The sequence below is a fragment of the Saccopteryx bilineata genome, chromosome 2 (genome assembly GCF_036850765.1).
Source record: "Saccopteryx bilineata isolate mSacBil1 chromosome 2, mSacBil1_pri_phased_curated, whole genome shotgun sequence".
Lineage (NCBI taxonomy): Eukaryota > Metazoa > Chordata > Mammalia > Chiroptera > Emballonuridae > Saccopteryx > Saccopteryx bilineata.
In genome coordinates this window covers 13,227,984-13,244,321 of record NC_089491.1, presented here as the reverse complement: position 1 = coordinate 13,244,321, position 16,338 = coordinate 13,227,984, and the positions used below count along the sequence as shown (strand labels likewise).

The 16,338-nt window shown below is 41.9% G+C and overlaps 2 protein-coding genes across 2 annotated transcripts; both read left to right on the top strand.

Moving 5' to 3' along the window:
* The first annotated feature begins 1,745 nt into the window (after positions 1–1,745).
* LOC136322757 (olfactory receptor 1J4-like) lies at positions 1,746–2,669 on the top strand. Its single transcript, XM_066254661.1, has one exon. It carries the CDS (start codon positions 1,836–1,838, stop codon positions 2,667–2,669), a length of 834 nt encoding a protein of 277 aa, XP_066110758.1. The 5' UTR covers positions 1,746–1,835.
* Positions 2,670–14,833: 12,164 nt separating this feature from the next.
* On the top strand, positions 14,834–15,945 carry LOC136322756 (olfactory receptor 1J4-like). The gene has a single exon (XM_066254660.1). The coding sequence runs from the start codon at positions 14,834–14,836 to the stop codon at positions 15,803–15,805; it is 972 nt and encodes a 323-aa protein (XP_066110757.1). The 3' UTR covers positions 15,806–15,945.
* Positions 15,946–16,338: the final 393 nt, after the last annotated feature.

Genomic DNA, 16,338 nt, shown 5'->3' with positions numbered 1-16,338 from the left:
AAAAGTCCTGTGTCCCTGCTGAAACAATGACTAAGAAGAAAGGAGACCAGAACATCACTGGAATCAGGGACACTGTCCCCCAGGACTCCAGTCCCTCTGGCTCTGGGACACACAACTCCCCAAAGGGCAGTCAGAAAGTAGCCCGAAGCTTGGGGACTGGGTTTCAGTCTCTCATTAGTAATTGTTGTCTTGACTTATTTCCCTGGAGCTGGTTGAGGAAAATGAAGGTTTCTAGAAGGACCAGGGCCACAGATGTTTCTTCTCTCTGTCCGGACCTAAGGCCTCCTGAAGAAACCTGAGGAGTCGGGCAGCAGTCTGGAGCAGAAGGGTCTGACTCAGCAGTGACGGGCACAGGTCAGAGGGGCTGGGACTCTGCCCTTGGCGATGGGTCTGCCTGTGTGCTAGTGGGTCATGTGAGACTCTGTGTCCATGACTCTGTGTGTGTGTGTGTGGGTGTGTGTGTGTGTGTTGCGGGATTATGATCTGTATCCATGATCTCAAATATTATCTGAGGTGTCCTCCTTCTGGGGCACCAATAGCTGAGATAACCAAACTCTAAGCTTCTCCCTGTTCCTTGAAACAGGTCTATCATTTTCTTGACCTGAGTGTAACTGAATTGCTCAGAATTTTGCAAACCTTTGGTTCCTTTTATTAAACATGCAAAGTCTAAAAGAAAAATACTCCAGGCATCATGCTGTGTGAAATTTGTGCGGAATCACCATCAAATTGTGATGCGACCTGGGAAAGTTACCTAAATCTTTGGCCTCAGTTTCCACATCTATAAAATGGAAAGGACACTTGCCTGGAAGTACATATATGTCAAGTGATGTACATAACAAATCACATATAACATTGACGTAGACACACATATGTGTGTGCCATTCTGTCCCCTACTGTACTGTTGTGTGCCTGCAGCATTTGTATCATGTATGTTTCTATTTCTTAAAAGTGAAAATAAATGAAAGAATGCAAATTCTTAGTGCAGTTGTGAAGTGGTTTTAAATTCTGATCTATGATTTGATTAGGAAGCACAGGTAAAGTCCTCAGGCCAGTACCCAAATATTCACCAAAATGTTCTGCATCATTAGGAAGAAAGTTTGTGGACCACTCTGGTATCAGAGCTCCTCTGGAATCAAGTGGTTTTAAAAGGCTACGGTTTTAGAGCGTCATGAGTTTAAAACTGTAGGTCAATGGACCCAGTAGGCTCATGGAAGGAGTGTGACAACGCTCCAACAAGGCCAGCTCAGCCCTGGAGTCTCACGTTACTTTAAGGCAGAAACAAGTGAGAGCAGTTTTCCGGGCTCCTCCTCTATTTCTGCCAGTGAGTCAGTGTGATGTGGCTCCGGCCTGGGGTGGACATTGTCCCTCCATGACCATCACCATTTAACCTCACAGAATTGGGATCTTGCTTTTCTTGTTTACTGCTGAATGTCAGTCCTTAGTGGGGGTCCAGGCACAAACTCATGCTCAATAAATAATAGAGAATGCATCAGTGAACACCCTCTTGCTTCAGTGTAATGCGGTCTTGTTGGCTGACTTGGGGTGTGATGTTTTCCTGGATCCTCACTGGGATAGAGCAGCATATTTTCATCCACTGGTGTGAGAAATTAATAGGAGGGAGTTAAGAATTTCTGGTTTTCCTGGAGAATTACAGTGTGAGACGTGATGGTCCTGGCTGTCCTTTCCAGGTTGCTGAGAGTCGCAAACCTCCCTCCTCCCAGCAGATGGGGAGCAGCACGGGGCCCAAGAACCAGAGCAGCGTGTCCGAGTTCCTCCTCCTGGGGCTCCCCATCTGGCCAGGGCAGCAGCGCGGGTTCTTCACCCTGTTCCTGGGCATGTACCTGACCACATTCCTGGGCAACCTGCTCATCATCCTGCTCATCAGGCTGGACTCCCGCCTGCACACGCCCATGTACTTCTTCCTCAGCCACTTGGCCTTCTCTGACATTTCTCTGTCATCCGTCACTGTCCCCAAGATGCTCACGAACATGCAGACTCGGCAACAATCCATCCCCTATGTGGGATGCATTGCTCAGATGTATTTTTTCATGGTTTTTGCTGGTATTGACAATTTCCTTCTGGCAGTGATGGCATATGACAGGTACGGAGCCATATGTCACCCTCTACACTACACCACCATCATGAGAGAGGGGTTGTGTGTGTTGCTGGTGGCTGGTTCCTGGATTTTGTCCTGTGTCAATGCCCTGTTGCACATGCTCCTCTTGGTTCGACTGTCCTTCTGTGCTGACAACACCATCAGCCACTTCTTCTGTGACCTCGCTGCGCTCCTGAAGCTGAGCTGCTCTGACACCTCCATCAATGAGCTGGTCATCTTTTATGAGGCGGGAATGCTTTTATTCCTGCCTTTGTGTATTATTTTGGGTTCATATGTTCGTATAGGGACCATCATCTTGAGGGTTCCCTCCACTAAGGGACTCTTTAAAGCCTTTTCCACCTGTGGCTCCCATCTCTTTGTGGTGTCCTTATACTACGGGACACTTGTAGGTGTTTACTTCTTCTCTTCCTCATGGGATTCCAAGGACATCATTGCTTCAGTCATGTACATGGTAGTTACCCCCATGCTGAACCCCTTCATCTACAGCCTGAGGAACAGAGACATCAAACAGGCCTTGGAAATGTGTGTCAAGAAGGTTAACTTTTTTAAATAGCAATCACTACATCCTCTTATTGCAGTTAGAGGTAAGTGAGATATAGCTCCTAAATTATTGTATGGTTGACAGCTCCATGTACCTTTAATAGAATAGTCATTCTGTTGCCATGTATAAGTATCATTAATTTGTCAAGAAGGTCTAGTTTGCTACTTAGATTGTTAATGGGTTTTTATACCTAATTAATACTTGTCACTATTCATTGTTTTGTTTCTTATAAGGTGTATATGCAAAATTGTATGCAGAACATGTTGCAGAAGTGTAATTGTGGTTTTGTCTTTTTCTCCTTTGAGACATGCCAGTTTTTGATTATATAGTTTTCATGCTATGTTATTGAGTACACACTCATTCAGCATCATGATTTGCTCCTGGAGAACTTTTTTATGAACTGATCTTTTGTGCTGTCTTTGTTGGTTTCAAGCTGATTGTGTGCCTGTCCTCCCAACTCACATCTGTGATGTCATGCTGGTAGCCTGTGATCAGCGTGATAGGAATCAATGTACTACGAACGTGGGTATATGCTACAAAGCAGGGTTTTTTAAAAAAGAGAGTCCATGTTTTATTTTTATTTTATTTGACAAATTTATAATTTACTATAATTCTTTATTTATAATTGATATTTTTTGCTTGTTCATTATCTCATATAAGATGTATGCAAAATTTTATACAAACCTACTCAGAATTATAATTGTGATTTTGTGTTTTTTTCTTCAGAGATATGCTTTATGAATTTTTCATAGACTGTTTTTGAGGATACAAGGATTTGGCATCATAATCAGCTCCTGGTGAGATTTCTTTCTTTCTTTCTTTCTTTCTTTCTTTCTTTCTTTCTTTCTTTCTTTCTTTCTTTCTTTCTTCTCTCACTCACTCTTTTCCTCCCTCCCTCCCTTCCTTCTTCTTTCTTTCTTTCTTTCTTTCTTTCTTTCTTTCTTTCTCTCACTCACTCTTTTCTTTCCTCCCTCTCTTCTCCCTTTCTTTCTTTCTCTCTTTTTCTTTCTTTTTTCTTCTTTCTTCTTTCTTTCCTTTCTTTCTTTGTTTCTTTCTTTTTATCTACATACAAGATTTGTTATTGTGTTAAAATATACATGAGATAGGACTTAGATTTCATCCATTTTTACGTGTGCAGATCAACGGCATTCAGCACATTCCCTGTGCTGTGGGGCTTCATGCATCTGAGAGCTCCATCACTAAGTACCTATACACTTAAGATCATTAGTTCTTCCTGTTTTTATATTTTAATTGAATTTATTGGAGTGACGTTGGTTAATATATTGTTCTAAGTTTCAGGTATACCTGTCTATAACACATCTATATATTGTATCGTGTGATCTCTACCCAAATGCAAATTTACTTCCATCACCATTCATCCCCCTTAGCCTGTTCCTACTGCCCCACAACCCCTTTCTCTGGTAATCAGCACACTGTTGTCTGTGTAAGAGGCTTTTAAAATTCTTTTTCTTAATCACTTCACCTTTTTCACTTAGTGCTCCAGCTCCCCTCTCCTCACCCAGCTCAGTCTGTGTTTTGAATCTATGAGTGTGTTTCTATTGTGTTCATTGTGTTCATTAGATTCCACTCATATGTAACGCCCTGTGGTCCTGGTCTTTCTCTGACTGGCTTATTTCACTGACTGTAATACCCTTCTGGTCCAGCCATGCTGTCACAAGAGACAAGAGTTCCTTATTTTCATGGCTGAGTAGTATTCCACTGTGTAAATGTACCACAGTTCTTCCCTTCTTTATTTCATTTATTGGGCTAACACTGGTTAATAAAAATATACAGAATTCGGGTGCAAAATTCCACAACACATCATCTGTACACAGTATTGTGTGTTCACCATTCTGATTCAATCTCCTTTCTTCACCATTTATTTCCCCTGTCCCTGCTTCCACATCCTCCCACCATCCCCCCAATCACCACACTGTTCTTTCTGTCTCTGAGTTTTTCTCTATTTATACTTTTTGTAATTGTTGTTGAAATAAGCCATTCAGAGAAAGATATGTTCCACAGTGTTTTCATCCATTCACCTACTGTTTGACACGTGGGCTGCTGCCAAATCTTGGGTACTGTAAATAGTGCTGTAATGTACACAGGAGTGCATTTATTCTTTCATATTAGTGTTTGGAGTTTCTTTGGATGTGTTTCCAAAAGTGAGACACAAGGGTCATAAGGCAGTTCTAGTTTTAATTTACTGAGGAAACTCCATACTGTTTTCCCCAGTGGCTGCACCAGCGTGCATTCCCAGCAACGGTGCACGAGGCTTCCCTTTGCCCTGCATCCTTGCAGCATTTGTTTGTTGCCTTATTGATAATAGGCATTCTGACAGGTATGAGGTGATAGCTCATGGTTTTAATTGGCATGGCCCTGATGACTAGTGATGCTGAGCATCTTTTCATATTTCTATTGGCGATCTTATGCTCCCTTTAGAGTAGTGTCTATTCAGATCTTTTGCCCATATTTAATTGAATTGTTTGTTTTTTGGTGTTGAGCTGTATAACCTCTTCATAAATTTTGCATATTCACCTCTTGTGAGATGTACCATTGGCAAATATATTGTTGTATTCAGTAGGTTGTCCTTTCATTTTGTTGATGATTTTACTTGCTGTGCAAAAGCTTTTTAGTTTAATGTAGTCCCATTTGTTATTTATCTATGTTTGCCTGATGAGTTATATCAGAAAAAATATTGCTATGAAATATGTTTAGTATTTTACTATGTGATCTTATAGGGTTTTTATGGTGTTGAGCAAGTACATTTAAGTCCTTAATCAATTTTGAGTTTATTTCTGCATATGTTGTAATAAAGGGGTCTACTTTCATTTCTTTGCATGTTTCTGTCCCATTTTCCCAATATAATTTATACGAATAGTCTAGCTTTACCCCATTGTAAGTTCCTGGCTCCTTTGTTAAGTATTAATTGACCATAAAGGCGTGGATTGATTTCTGGGTTCTCTATTCTGTTCCATTGATCTATATGTCTGTTTTTATGCCTATACCATGTTGATTATGACTATGGCTTTGTAGTACAGTTTTATATCAGGTAGCACGATTCTCTCACCATTGTGTGTTCTTTTTTTCAAGATTGCTGTGGCTATACAGGGTCTTTTGTGGTCTCATATAAATTTTTGACATATTTGTTCTGGTTCTGTAAACTATGCCATTGGTATCTTGATAAGAATTGCATAAATGTGTAGATTGCTTTGGGTTATATGAGCCTTTTAATAATGTTAATTCTTTCTGTTCATGAACACAGTATACGCTTCCACTTATTTGTATCTTCTATTTCTTTCTTCAGTGTCTTATAATTTTCCATGTGCAGTTCTTTTTTTTTTTTTTTGCATTTTCTTTTGCATTTTTCCGAAGCTGGAAACAGGGAGAGACAGTCAGACAGACTCCCGCATGCGCCCGACCGGGATCCACCCGGCACGCCCACCATGGGGGGGCGCTCTGCCCACCAGGGGGCGATGCTCCGCCCATCCCGGGCGCCGCCATGTTGCGACCAGAGCCACCCTAGCGCCTGAGGCAGAGGCCACAGAGCCATCCCCAGCGCCCGGGCCATCCTCGCTCCAATGGAGCCCCAGCTGCGGGAGGGGAAGAGAGAGACAGAGAGGAAGGTGCGGCGGAGGGGTGGAGAAGCAAATGGGCGCTTCTCCTGTGTGCCCTGGCCAGGAATCGAACCCGGGTCCTCCGCACGCTAGGCCGACGCTCTACCGCTGAGCCAACCGGCCAGGGCCTCCATGTGCAGTTCTTTTACATCTTTGATTACATTTATTCCAAGATATATTTTTGATGCAATTGTAAACGAAGTCATTTTATTAGTTTCCATTTTTGATATTTCATTATTGGTGTATAAATATGCAACTGATTTTTGGATATTTATTTTGTATCCTGTTACTTACCGAATCCAATGATCAATTCCAGTAGTATTTTGGTGGACTCTGTAGGGTCATCTGCAAATATGACAGCTTTACTTCTTCCTTTCCAATTTGGACCTTGGTTGGGTGGGGCCACCAGGAGTCAAGAGGGTAAGGCCACTGCAACTCAGACAGTGGGGCTATCTGCTATGAGGTGCCAGTCAGGTTCACGGGAATGTGGGAGAAATGTCACCTGACCTAAAGCCACACTACTCAGTCACTGACACCCCTGGGGCTACACAGAACTCTACACCCCGGCCCAAGCAGCTGACTCCTCAGCCAGAGGTGAGCTCTGAAGGGTGGGTGACAGTGAGTCCAGAAGGTGGGGTTATTGCCTTTCTCCCAAGCTGCTGCCATATGGAGGGATGTGCTTAATGCAAGGATGATATTGTCTATGGTTCAGGTGAGTGACTCAGCCCAGGGTTCCCAGCAGCTACCTTCTCAGCTCTGTCTGAGAACCACACTGTCCAGTCTCTCCTCACATGACTCCAGTCCCCCCTCCCTTCCCCACCCAGAACCCAGGGTGAGAGGCTTGGAACAAGATTTTGTGCATTGGCACTTTAGGAAGACACTGTGTCTCACTCAAGCAGATTCCTGCCTCTCCCTGGAAGACTGAATTCCCATTGACCTTCACAGCCAGATTTTTTTTTTTTGTATTTTTCTGAAGCTGGAAACGGGGAGAGACAGTCAGACAGACTCCCGGGATCCACCTGGCACGCCCACCAGGGGCGACGCTCTGCCCACCAGGGGGCGATGCTCTGCCCCTCCGGGGCGTCGCTCTGCCGCGACCAGAGCCACTCTAGCACCTGGGGCAGAGGCCAAGGAGCCATCCCCAGCGCCCGGGCCATCTTTGCTCCAATGGAGCCTTGGCTGCGGGAGGGGAAGAGAGAGACAGAGAGGAAGGAGGGGGGTGTGGAAAAGCAAATGGGTGCTTCTCCTATGTGCCCTGGCCGGGAATCGAACCCGGATCCCCCGCACGCCAGGCTGACGCTCTACCGCTGAGCCAACCGGCCACTGCCCACAGCCAGATTTTTATGGGCACCTCTTTGTGGCTCTGGTGCTTTGGGACCGAAAGCCCAGCATGGGGTTGAGACCCCACACTCCTCAAGGGGAAGCTTTGCAGCTGAGATATGCCTCCGGAATCTCAACCACGGTCTGTAGGAATAGGATCAGCACTTTCCACTTCTGTGAACTTCATAGAGGTTTCAATGCAGCTTCTTCTGAGTATAAGACTTTTGTTCAGCCAGTCTTCAGGTGGCTATCCAGGTTGATTATTTTATATTTCAGCTGAAATTCCAGTTTGGTCCTGAGAGGAGGTGAGTGTAAGTAACACCCACCTAGACTGCTGCCATCTTAGATCAACCCTGGTAAGGTTCCTCCTCCTCCTCATCACTGTCCTCCTCCTCCTCCTCCTCCTCTTCTTCTTCTTCTTCCTACTCCTCCTCCTTCTTCTTCCTCTTATTTGTTATGAACTAATTCTTTTTTTTTAATATAGAAATATGTCTTTTTTATTTATTTACTTTTTTAGATTTTATTTATTCATTTTTTTATTAGAGAGAGAGAGGGGAGAGAGAGAGAGAGAGAGAGAGATAGATAGAGAAAACAGAGGGAGGAGCAGGAAGCATCAACTCCCATATGTGCCTTGACCAGGCAAGCCCAGGGTTTTGAACCGGCAACCTCAGCATTCCAGGTCGATGCTTTATCCACTGCGCCACCACAGGTCAGGCCGAACTAATTCTTTTATACTGGCTTTTGTTGCCTGCAAGCTGATTGTGCACATCATATCCTAATTCACATTCGATGACATCATGTCAGTAGACTGCAATCAGCCATAAGAAGAAGGATTACACTATGAAAATTGGCATGTGCTGCAAAGCAAGAATTTTTCTATTTAAAAAGATTAAGAATGTATTTAACAGTACAGCACTGAATTTATAAATCAGAGATATTTTTAGTAATAGATCTTACCTTAACACCTCATCTACTTCTGATATTAGTATAGATACTGTATAGTTATATTACTATAAAGCTATACATACACATACAGACAGCTACAGACAGAAAGAGATACTAGTATTGTATAGGTACTACAGATGCAGATTTCTTGTGGTTAGCATATACATGCTATTTCTTTTCTATTATTTAAAATTTTTATACATTCTTATATGTTTGAGGTGTTGTTAACAGTGTAAAGTTGGATTTACATTTTTTATGTAGACCAACTCTTATTACTGTATTTCCTCATGTTTTTTTTTTTTTTTTTTTTTTACAGAGACAGAGAGAGAGTCAGAGAGAGGGGATAGATAGGGACAGACAGACAGGAATGGAGAGAGATGGGAAGCCTCAATCATCAGTTTTTTGTTGTGACACCTTAGTTGCTCATTGATTGCTCTCTCGTATGTGCCTTGACCGTGGGCCTTCAGCAGACCGAGTAACCCCTTGCTCAAGCCATCGACCTTGGGTTCAAGCTGGTGAGCTTTTGCTCAAACCAGATGAGCCCTCAACTCAAGTTGGTGACCTCGGGGTCTTGAACCTGGGTCCTCCGCATCCCTGTCCAACGCTCTATCTACTGCGCCACAGCTTGGTCAGGCTCATATTTCCTCATGTATAAGACACACCTCTTTTGGAAATATTTGAGGTCTGAAAACTCAGTGCGTCTTATACAGTGGTTATAGATCTTTTAATTTGCACTTCCTGTTTTTTGCACTTGTTTTTATGCTCATTGACTCAGATGAAGACAAGCTAATGGATGGGAGTTTTGACAGTGATGAGGATCTGTATGGATTTTATGACGAATAGAACTGGAGTTCAATAACTTTATGTAATACATTTATTTTTCAAATTTCAGGCCCCAAAATCAAGGTGTGTCTTATTCATGGGAAAATATAGTATATTTCTGAAGTATTTTATCTATTAACATCTAATATAATCATAATATATTTAAATTTATATTTTTCCTATTACTATGCTTTTTATTTGATACATCAATTTAACATTTATTCTCTCTTGTTTTCCTCCTCTTTGAATAATTAAATATATATTTTATTATTTCATTCCCCTCTATTAACTTATTAATCACACACTACTATTACTATTTTATAATTCTGCTCTGTGCTTTAGGCAGAGATTACTTCTTACATTCTCTATAATTTAAAATTATAGTTTAACATACAAAACATAAAATTAACCACGTTAGCCATTTGAGGTACACAATTAAGTGGCATTTAGGACACTCATCACCAATATCTCATTCTAGGACCTGTAAAGAAAACTCTATAGAATGCCACTGAGTATTTTCCAACTATGAATAAAAGCTATCTATGAAATATCTGTGAATGAATCTGGGGAAATATAAATATAAAGAAAAAGCAGTGAGTAAAACATCATATATAGCATGCTACATTTTTTATGTAAAAATGAAATATACATGGGTCTGGTCATTTGAACAAACACAAACACAGGAAGGAAAAATGAAAAACTAGTGAGGTTATTTATGGACAGGAGCTGAGGCCGAGCGTTGGGGAGCTGGGTGTAATTCTTTGTATAGTTTTGAATATGTTGTCTTTTGCCACTAAAAATAAATAGAAAATATGGTGAATAAAACAAGATATAAAACAAAACAAATGAACTTAACCACATTTTGAATTAATACCATAATTAGAATAAGGAAAAAATAAAATAAGTAAGTTATTCTTGAACCCTGAATTATGTCTGTATACTTTCAGACACACACAATGAAAACTGGAAACAGAGGTTTAAGCTGAGTTAATTGCAGTGTGTCATTGCAGTGGTATGAGTTCAAGATTCTGAAACAAGTCAGCATGTGTCCAAAGATTCAGCAAATAAGTGACCCTGAGGGAGAGGGAGGGAGTCCCCACTCCCGGGGAAGGTGCTGTGCACACGGAGAAGGAGGGGCTGGAAAGAACCCTGTGGTGTCCAACGAGAACAGATCTCAATTCAAACTCATGGGTTTCTAAATGTATAAGTAGATAGAAATGTGTATGTTCTATGTCAACATCTACACTGTTCCCATCCCCCATTCTTTCTGTCCTGCTCCTGACTCACCTCTTAGAAGTAAACATTCTTTTAGTTTTTTATTTCCTAGTTTTTAGAGCTTGTGTTTATATCTCTCTATATATTTTCTGGGAGGCTTCCATGAGATCATTTAGAATCCTTGAAGCAATGAACACACTTAAAGCTACAATATGCATAACAATGGTGATAGATTATAGCTCAGATTATAACTCAGAGAATGAGAATCTTTGAGGCCATAATGATATAAATAAATATATATCAAAAACAAACAAGTGAGGAATAAGGGTATGATCTGTCTTATAGAAGAATACAATGAATAAACATAGATGAAATGGCAGAAAAAAAATCATCTAGCCACCATATTTAGTCATACAAAAATAATCAATGGATGTGAAATATAGTGGCTGAAGTTTTAATAATGAAAAAAAATATTTATTTAGCATCAGCATATCTACCCAAATGATATCTATTAATTACAAGGTTAGAATAGTAACTTTAAAATAATGTTAACTTTATTGTGGAGAGCCTTGCAGACATTCCCTTACCCAACTGATCTAAAGTAAAGACACTGGCCTGGTTGGTAGGCTTAATGGTAAGAGCATTGGCCCTGCGTGAGTCAAGTCTGGGTTTGATTCCTGATCAGGGCACACAGGGGAAATGACCATTTGCTTCTCCACCCTTTCCTTAATCCATCCCTCCCTTCCTCTCTCTCTCTCTCTCTCTCTCTCTCTCTTTCTCTCTCTCTTCCTCTCCCGTAGCAATGGCTCGAATGAGCAGGTTGGCCCCAGGTGCTGAGGATGACTCCATGGCTTCATCTCAGGCACTAAAAAAGCTCAATTGTGAGCAATGGAGCCGCAGCCCCAGATGGGCAGAACATTAGACCCAGACGGGTTGCTGGGTGGATCCTGGTTGGGGCCCATGTGAGAGTCCGTCTCTCTGCTTCCCTGCCTCTCACTTGATTAAAATATTTAAAAAAAAATCAATATAATAAAAACACACACTAGTAATAGGAAAAATTATTGTCATATACCTTCTAATATTACTCAGTGTCGCACTCCTGATCCACCTCCTACGGGTAAACATTCCTTTAGTTTTTTAGCACCTAGCTTTCACTTCTTGTGTTTGTCTTGTATACATTTTTCAGTTGGCTTTGCTGAGACCATTGAGACTCCTTGTAAGCAATGAACACGCCTAAAGCTCCAGAATGAGTAACAATGGTGATGGATTATAGCGCAGAGAGTGAGGATCCATGAGTCTGCAATGATCCACACAAATGAAAGCAGAGGGTGAGGAATAAGGGGAAGTTCCTTCCTGTAGGAGAATACAACTAATACACATGGGAGAAATGACAGGATTAGAGAAACACCATTTGACAACCACATTTGCAATAATTTTGTCATATATGAATCACCAATGGATTTTAAAAACTGTAGGTAGAATTTTAACAAGGAAAACGTTATTTTTATATAGTATCAAAATATCTACCAAAGCAATCCTTATTAATTACAAGGTGAAATTTGTAACCTTTAAAAATTGTAACTTTACAGCAGAGAACCAGGCAGACACCACCGTAGCCAATAGTTCAAGGATTAAAACACAAGTAATTAAAAAAATTAATATTATATGCCTTTATATAATAGGTAGTGTGGCGTAACTGGTGAAAATCTAAGATTTTAATATACATACATATATATATTCACACAGAAGGGAAACCGAATAAAAAGTTAATTCAACCAATAGGGATTCAGAGTGAAGCTTGTCCAGGAATTTTTACAACTTTCTAATGCCTTTAAAATCAATCAAAGTAAAAAATTAAAAAAATCTTTTGTCCCTGCTGGAACAATGCCCAAGAAGAAAGGAGCCCAGGGCATCACTGGAATCAGGGACACTGTCCCCCAGGACTTCAGTCCCTCTGGCTCTGGGACACACAGCTCCCCAAAGGGCAGTCAGAAAGTAGCCAAAGCTTGGGGACTGTGTTTCAGTCTCTCATTAGTAATAAGTCTTGTCTTTGACTCATCTCCCTGGAGCTGGCTGAGGAGAATGAAGGTCTCTAGAAGGGCCAGGGCCTCAGATGTTTCTTCTCTGTGTCTGGACCTAAGGCCTCCTGAAGAAACCTGAGGAGTCGGGCAGCAGTCTGGAGCAGAAGGGTCTGACTCAGCAGTGATGGGCACAGGTCAGAGGGGCTGGGACTCTGCCCTTGGCGATAGGTCTGCCTGGGTGCTAGCGGGTTGTGTGAGACTCTGTGTCTATGACTGTGTGTATTTGCTGGGAGTGTATATGCTTGTGTGCATGTTGTTTGATAGTTGTGTGTGTGTGCGCGCTATGTGTCTGACTCATAGTCAACCCTTTTCCTGAATTAGACTTCATTTTGACCCTGTTTTAGTGGGTATAGACCAAGTAACCAGCCTCCTGCTGTGTAACTAGGGACCCCTGGTTCATGCCTGTGACTGTAAGCACAGCTGGGCATTGGGAATGAGATTATTGTCTCAGCTGGTTGACAAGAAGATGCCAACCTCACAGAGGACCAAGGTCAGAGAGGGCTCACATGTCTCTCCGAAGCATGTACTGCTGCCCATGCCAGCTGTGTTTGTGGGGGACACACTTGTGTGTGACAGCAGGAAGGTGTATTGTTTGGTTTTCTCTGTGTGTGTTGCCATGTGTATGTGACACGTGCATGGTGTAGGTGGGGGTGTAATGACTGCACCTGTGACTGAATAAGTGGACCTGCCCCATCTGACTGCCCTCCCCCAGCAGGGACTGGGTCAGAGGGGGCGGGAGCATGCCTCTCAGTAATAAGAGTGGGTGTGCTGATGTTGCATCTGCATTGTTTGTGTGTGTTTCTTGTGAGATATTTAAATTGTGTTGGATCTTATATGCTTTTGATGACATGTGTGTACAGTGCCTGAATTATGTATATGTAGTGAGTTGAGTGTTTACTAGGTATGTCATGAATCAGTTGTGTTGATGTTCATTGTGAGTGTGTTTGTGGGAGAGTGGTTCATCATTGTGTGTTGTGTATGTCTCACATTCAGTGTTACTTATGACTTGTACGTATGTATATGAGTGTTTATGAGCTGATCCACATATTGGCTGTCCTTTCCATAGTAAGTGAACATGGTGACAGAAGACTGAAATTCTCAAATCAGCATTCTGCCTGTGTGTGTGTGTTGAGGATGAATGATCTGTATCCATGATCTCAAGTATTTCCTGAGGTGTCCTCCTTCTGGGGCACCAATAGCTGAGATAACCAAACTCTAAGCTTCTCCCTGTTCCTTGAAACAGGTCTATCATTTTCTTGACCTGAGTGTAACTGAATTGCTCAGAATTTTGCAAACCTTTGGTTCCTTTTATTAAACATGCAAAGTCTAAAAGAAAAATACTCCATGCATCATGCTGTGTGAAATTTGTGCGGAATCACCATGAAATTGTGGTGAGACCTGGGAAAGTTACTTCAATCTTTGGCCTCAGTTTCCACATCTATAAAATGGAAAGAAGGACACTTGCCTTGAAGTTTATATATGTCAAGTGATGTACATAACAAATCACATATAATACAGATGTAGACACACACACATATGTGTGTGCCATTCTGTCACGTACTGTACTGTTGTGTGCCTGCAGCATTTGTATCATGTATGTTTCTATTTCTTACAAGCAAAAATAAATGAAAGAATGCAAATTCTTAGTGAAGTTGTAAAGTAGTTTTAAATTCTGGGAATATAGACTGATGTTTGTATTTGATTAGGAAACATAGGAAAAGTCCTCAGGCCAGAAGTTAAATATTCACCAAAACGTTCAGCATCATTATGAAGAAAGTTTGTGGACTACTCTGGTGGAAATTATCCCTCCATGCCAGTCACGATCTAAACTCAATATATTGAGGACTGTGATTTCTTGTTCAATGCTCTATCTCAATCCTTAGTAGAGGCCCCAGCACAGAATAATGTTCAATAAATAACAGTTGAATTCAACAGTGAACACACTCTTGCTTCAGTGTAATGAGGTTTTGTTGGCTGATTTGGGGTGTGATGTTTTCCTGGATCCTCACTGGGATAGAGGAGCAGATATTGCTCCACAGGTGTGAGAAATTAATAGAAGGGCAGTTAAGAATTTCTGGTTTTTCTGTAGAATTACAGTATGAGACGTGACGTCCCTGGTCATCCTTTCCAGGTTGCTGAGAGTCCCAAACCTCCTCCTCCCCAGCAGAAATACAGCAGCATGGGGCCCGAGAACCAGAGCAGCGTGTCCGAATTCCTCCTCCTGGGGCTCCCCATGCGGCCAGGGCAGCAGCGCGGGTTCTTCACCCTGTTCCTGGGCATGTACCTGACCACGGTGCTGGGCAACCTGCTCATCATCCTGCTCATCAGGCTGGACTCCCGCCTGCACACGCCCATGTACTTCTTCCTCAGCCACTTGGCCTTCTCTGACATTTCTCTGTCATCCGTCACTGTCCCGAAGATGCTCACGAACGTGCAGACTTGGCAACAATCCATCTCCTATGTGGGATGCATTGCTCAGATGTATTTTTTCATGTTTTTTGCTAGTGTCGATAATTTCCTTCTGCCAGTGATGGCATATGACAGGTATGTGGCCATCTGTCACCCTCTACACTACACCACCATCATGAGTGAGGGGCTGTGTGTACTGCTGGTGGCTGGCTCCTGGATTTTGTCCTGTGCCCATGTCCTGTTGCACACTCTCCTCTTGGTCCAACTGTCCTTCTGTGCCGACAACACCATCAGCCACTTCTTCTGTGACCTCACTGCACTCCTGAAGCTGAGCTGCTCTGACATCTCTGTCAATGAGCTGGTCATCTTCACTGAAGCAGGAATGCTTTTATTCCTGCCTTTGTGTATTATTTTGGGCTCATATGTTCGTATAGCGACCATCATCTTTAGGGTCCCCTCCACCAAAGGACTCTATAAAGCCTTTTCCACCTGTGGCTCCCATCTCTTTGTGGTGTCCTTATACTACGGGACAATTGCAGGTGTTTACATTTTCTCCTCCTCATGGGATTCCAAGGACATCACTGCTTCAGTCATGTACACAGTAGTTACCCCCATGCTGAACCCCTTCATCTACAGCCTGAGGAACAGAGACATCAAACAGGCCTTGGAAATGTGTGTCAACAGGGTTAATGTCTTTAAGAGGCAATCACTAAATCCTCTTATTGCAATCAGGAGCAAATGAGATATAGCTCCTAAATTATGTATGGTCGACATCTCCATATAATTTTAATAGAATAGGCATTTTGATGCCATGTATAACTGTTGTTAATTTGTCAAGAACGTTTAGTCTGCTACTTGGATTGTTAATAGTTTTTTAAGCTAATTAATATTTGCTACTATTCATTGTGTTTTTTTATAGGGTATATGCAAAATATTATGCAAAACATGTTGCAGAATTATAATTGTGGTTTTATGTTTTTCTCCATAGAGACATGTCAGTTTTTTGCTTATATCAAGTTCATACCATGTTATTGGCGACACCCTGATGTAGCATCATGATTTGCTCTTGGTGAACTTTTTTTTTTTATTGATGTAAATTTATTGTGTTTACATAGATTCAAGTGTCCCAGTGAATACAGCCCCTGCTCCCGTGTTTCCCTCAACATCCCTCTTGGCCCCCTCCCCCCAATGTTTTTCCCCCTACCCTCTAGGATTTGCTTTTCTGCTCTCTATAATGCTGTGTTATGCATATATAATTTCACCAATCTTTTTCCC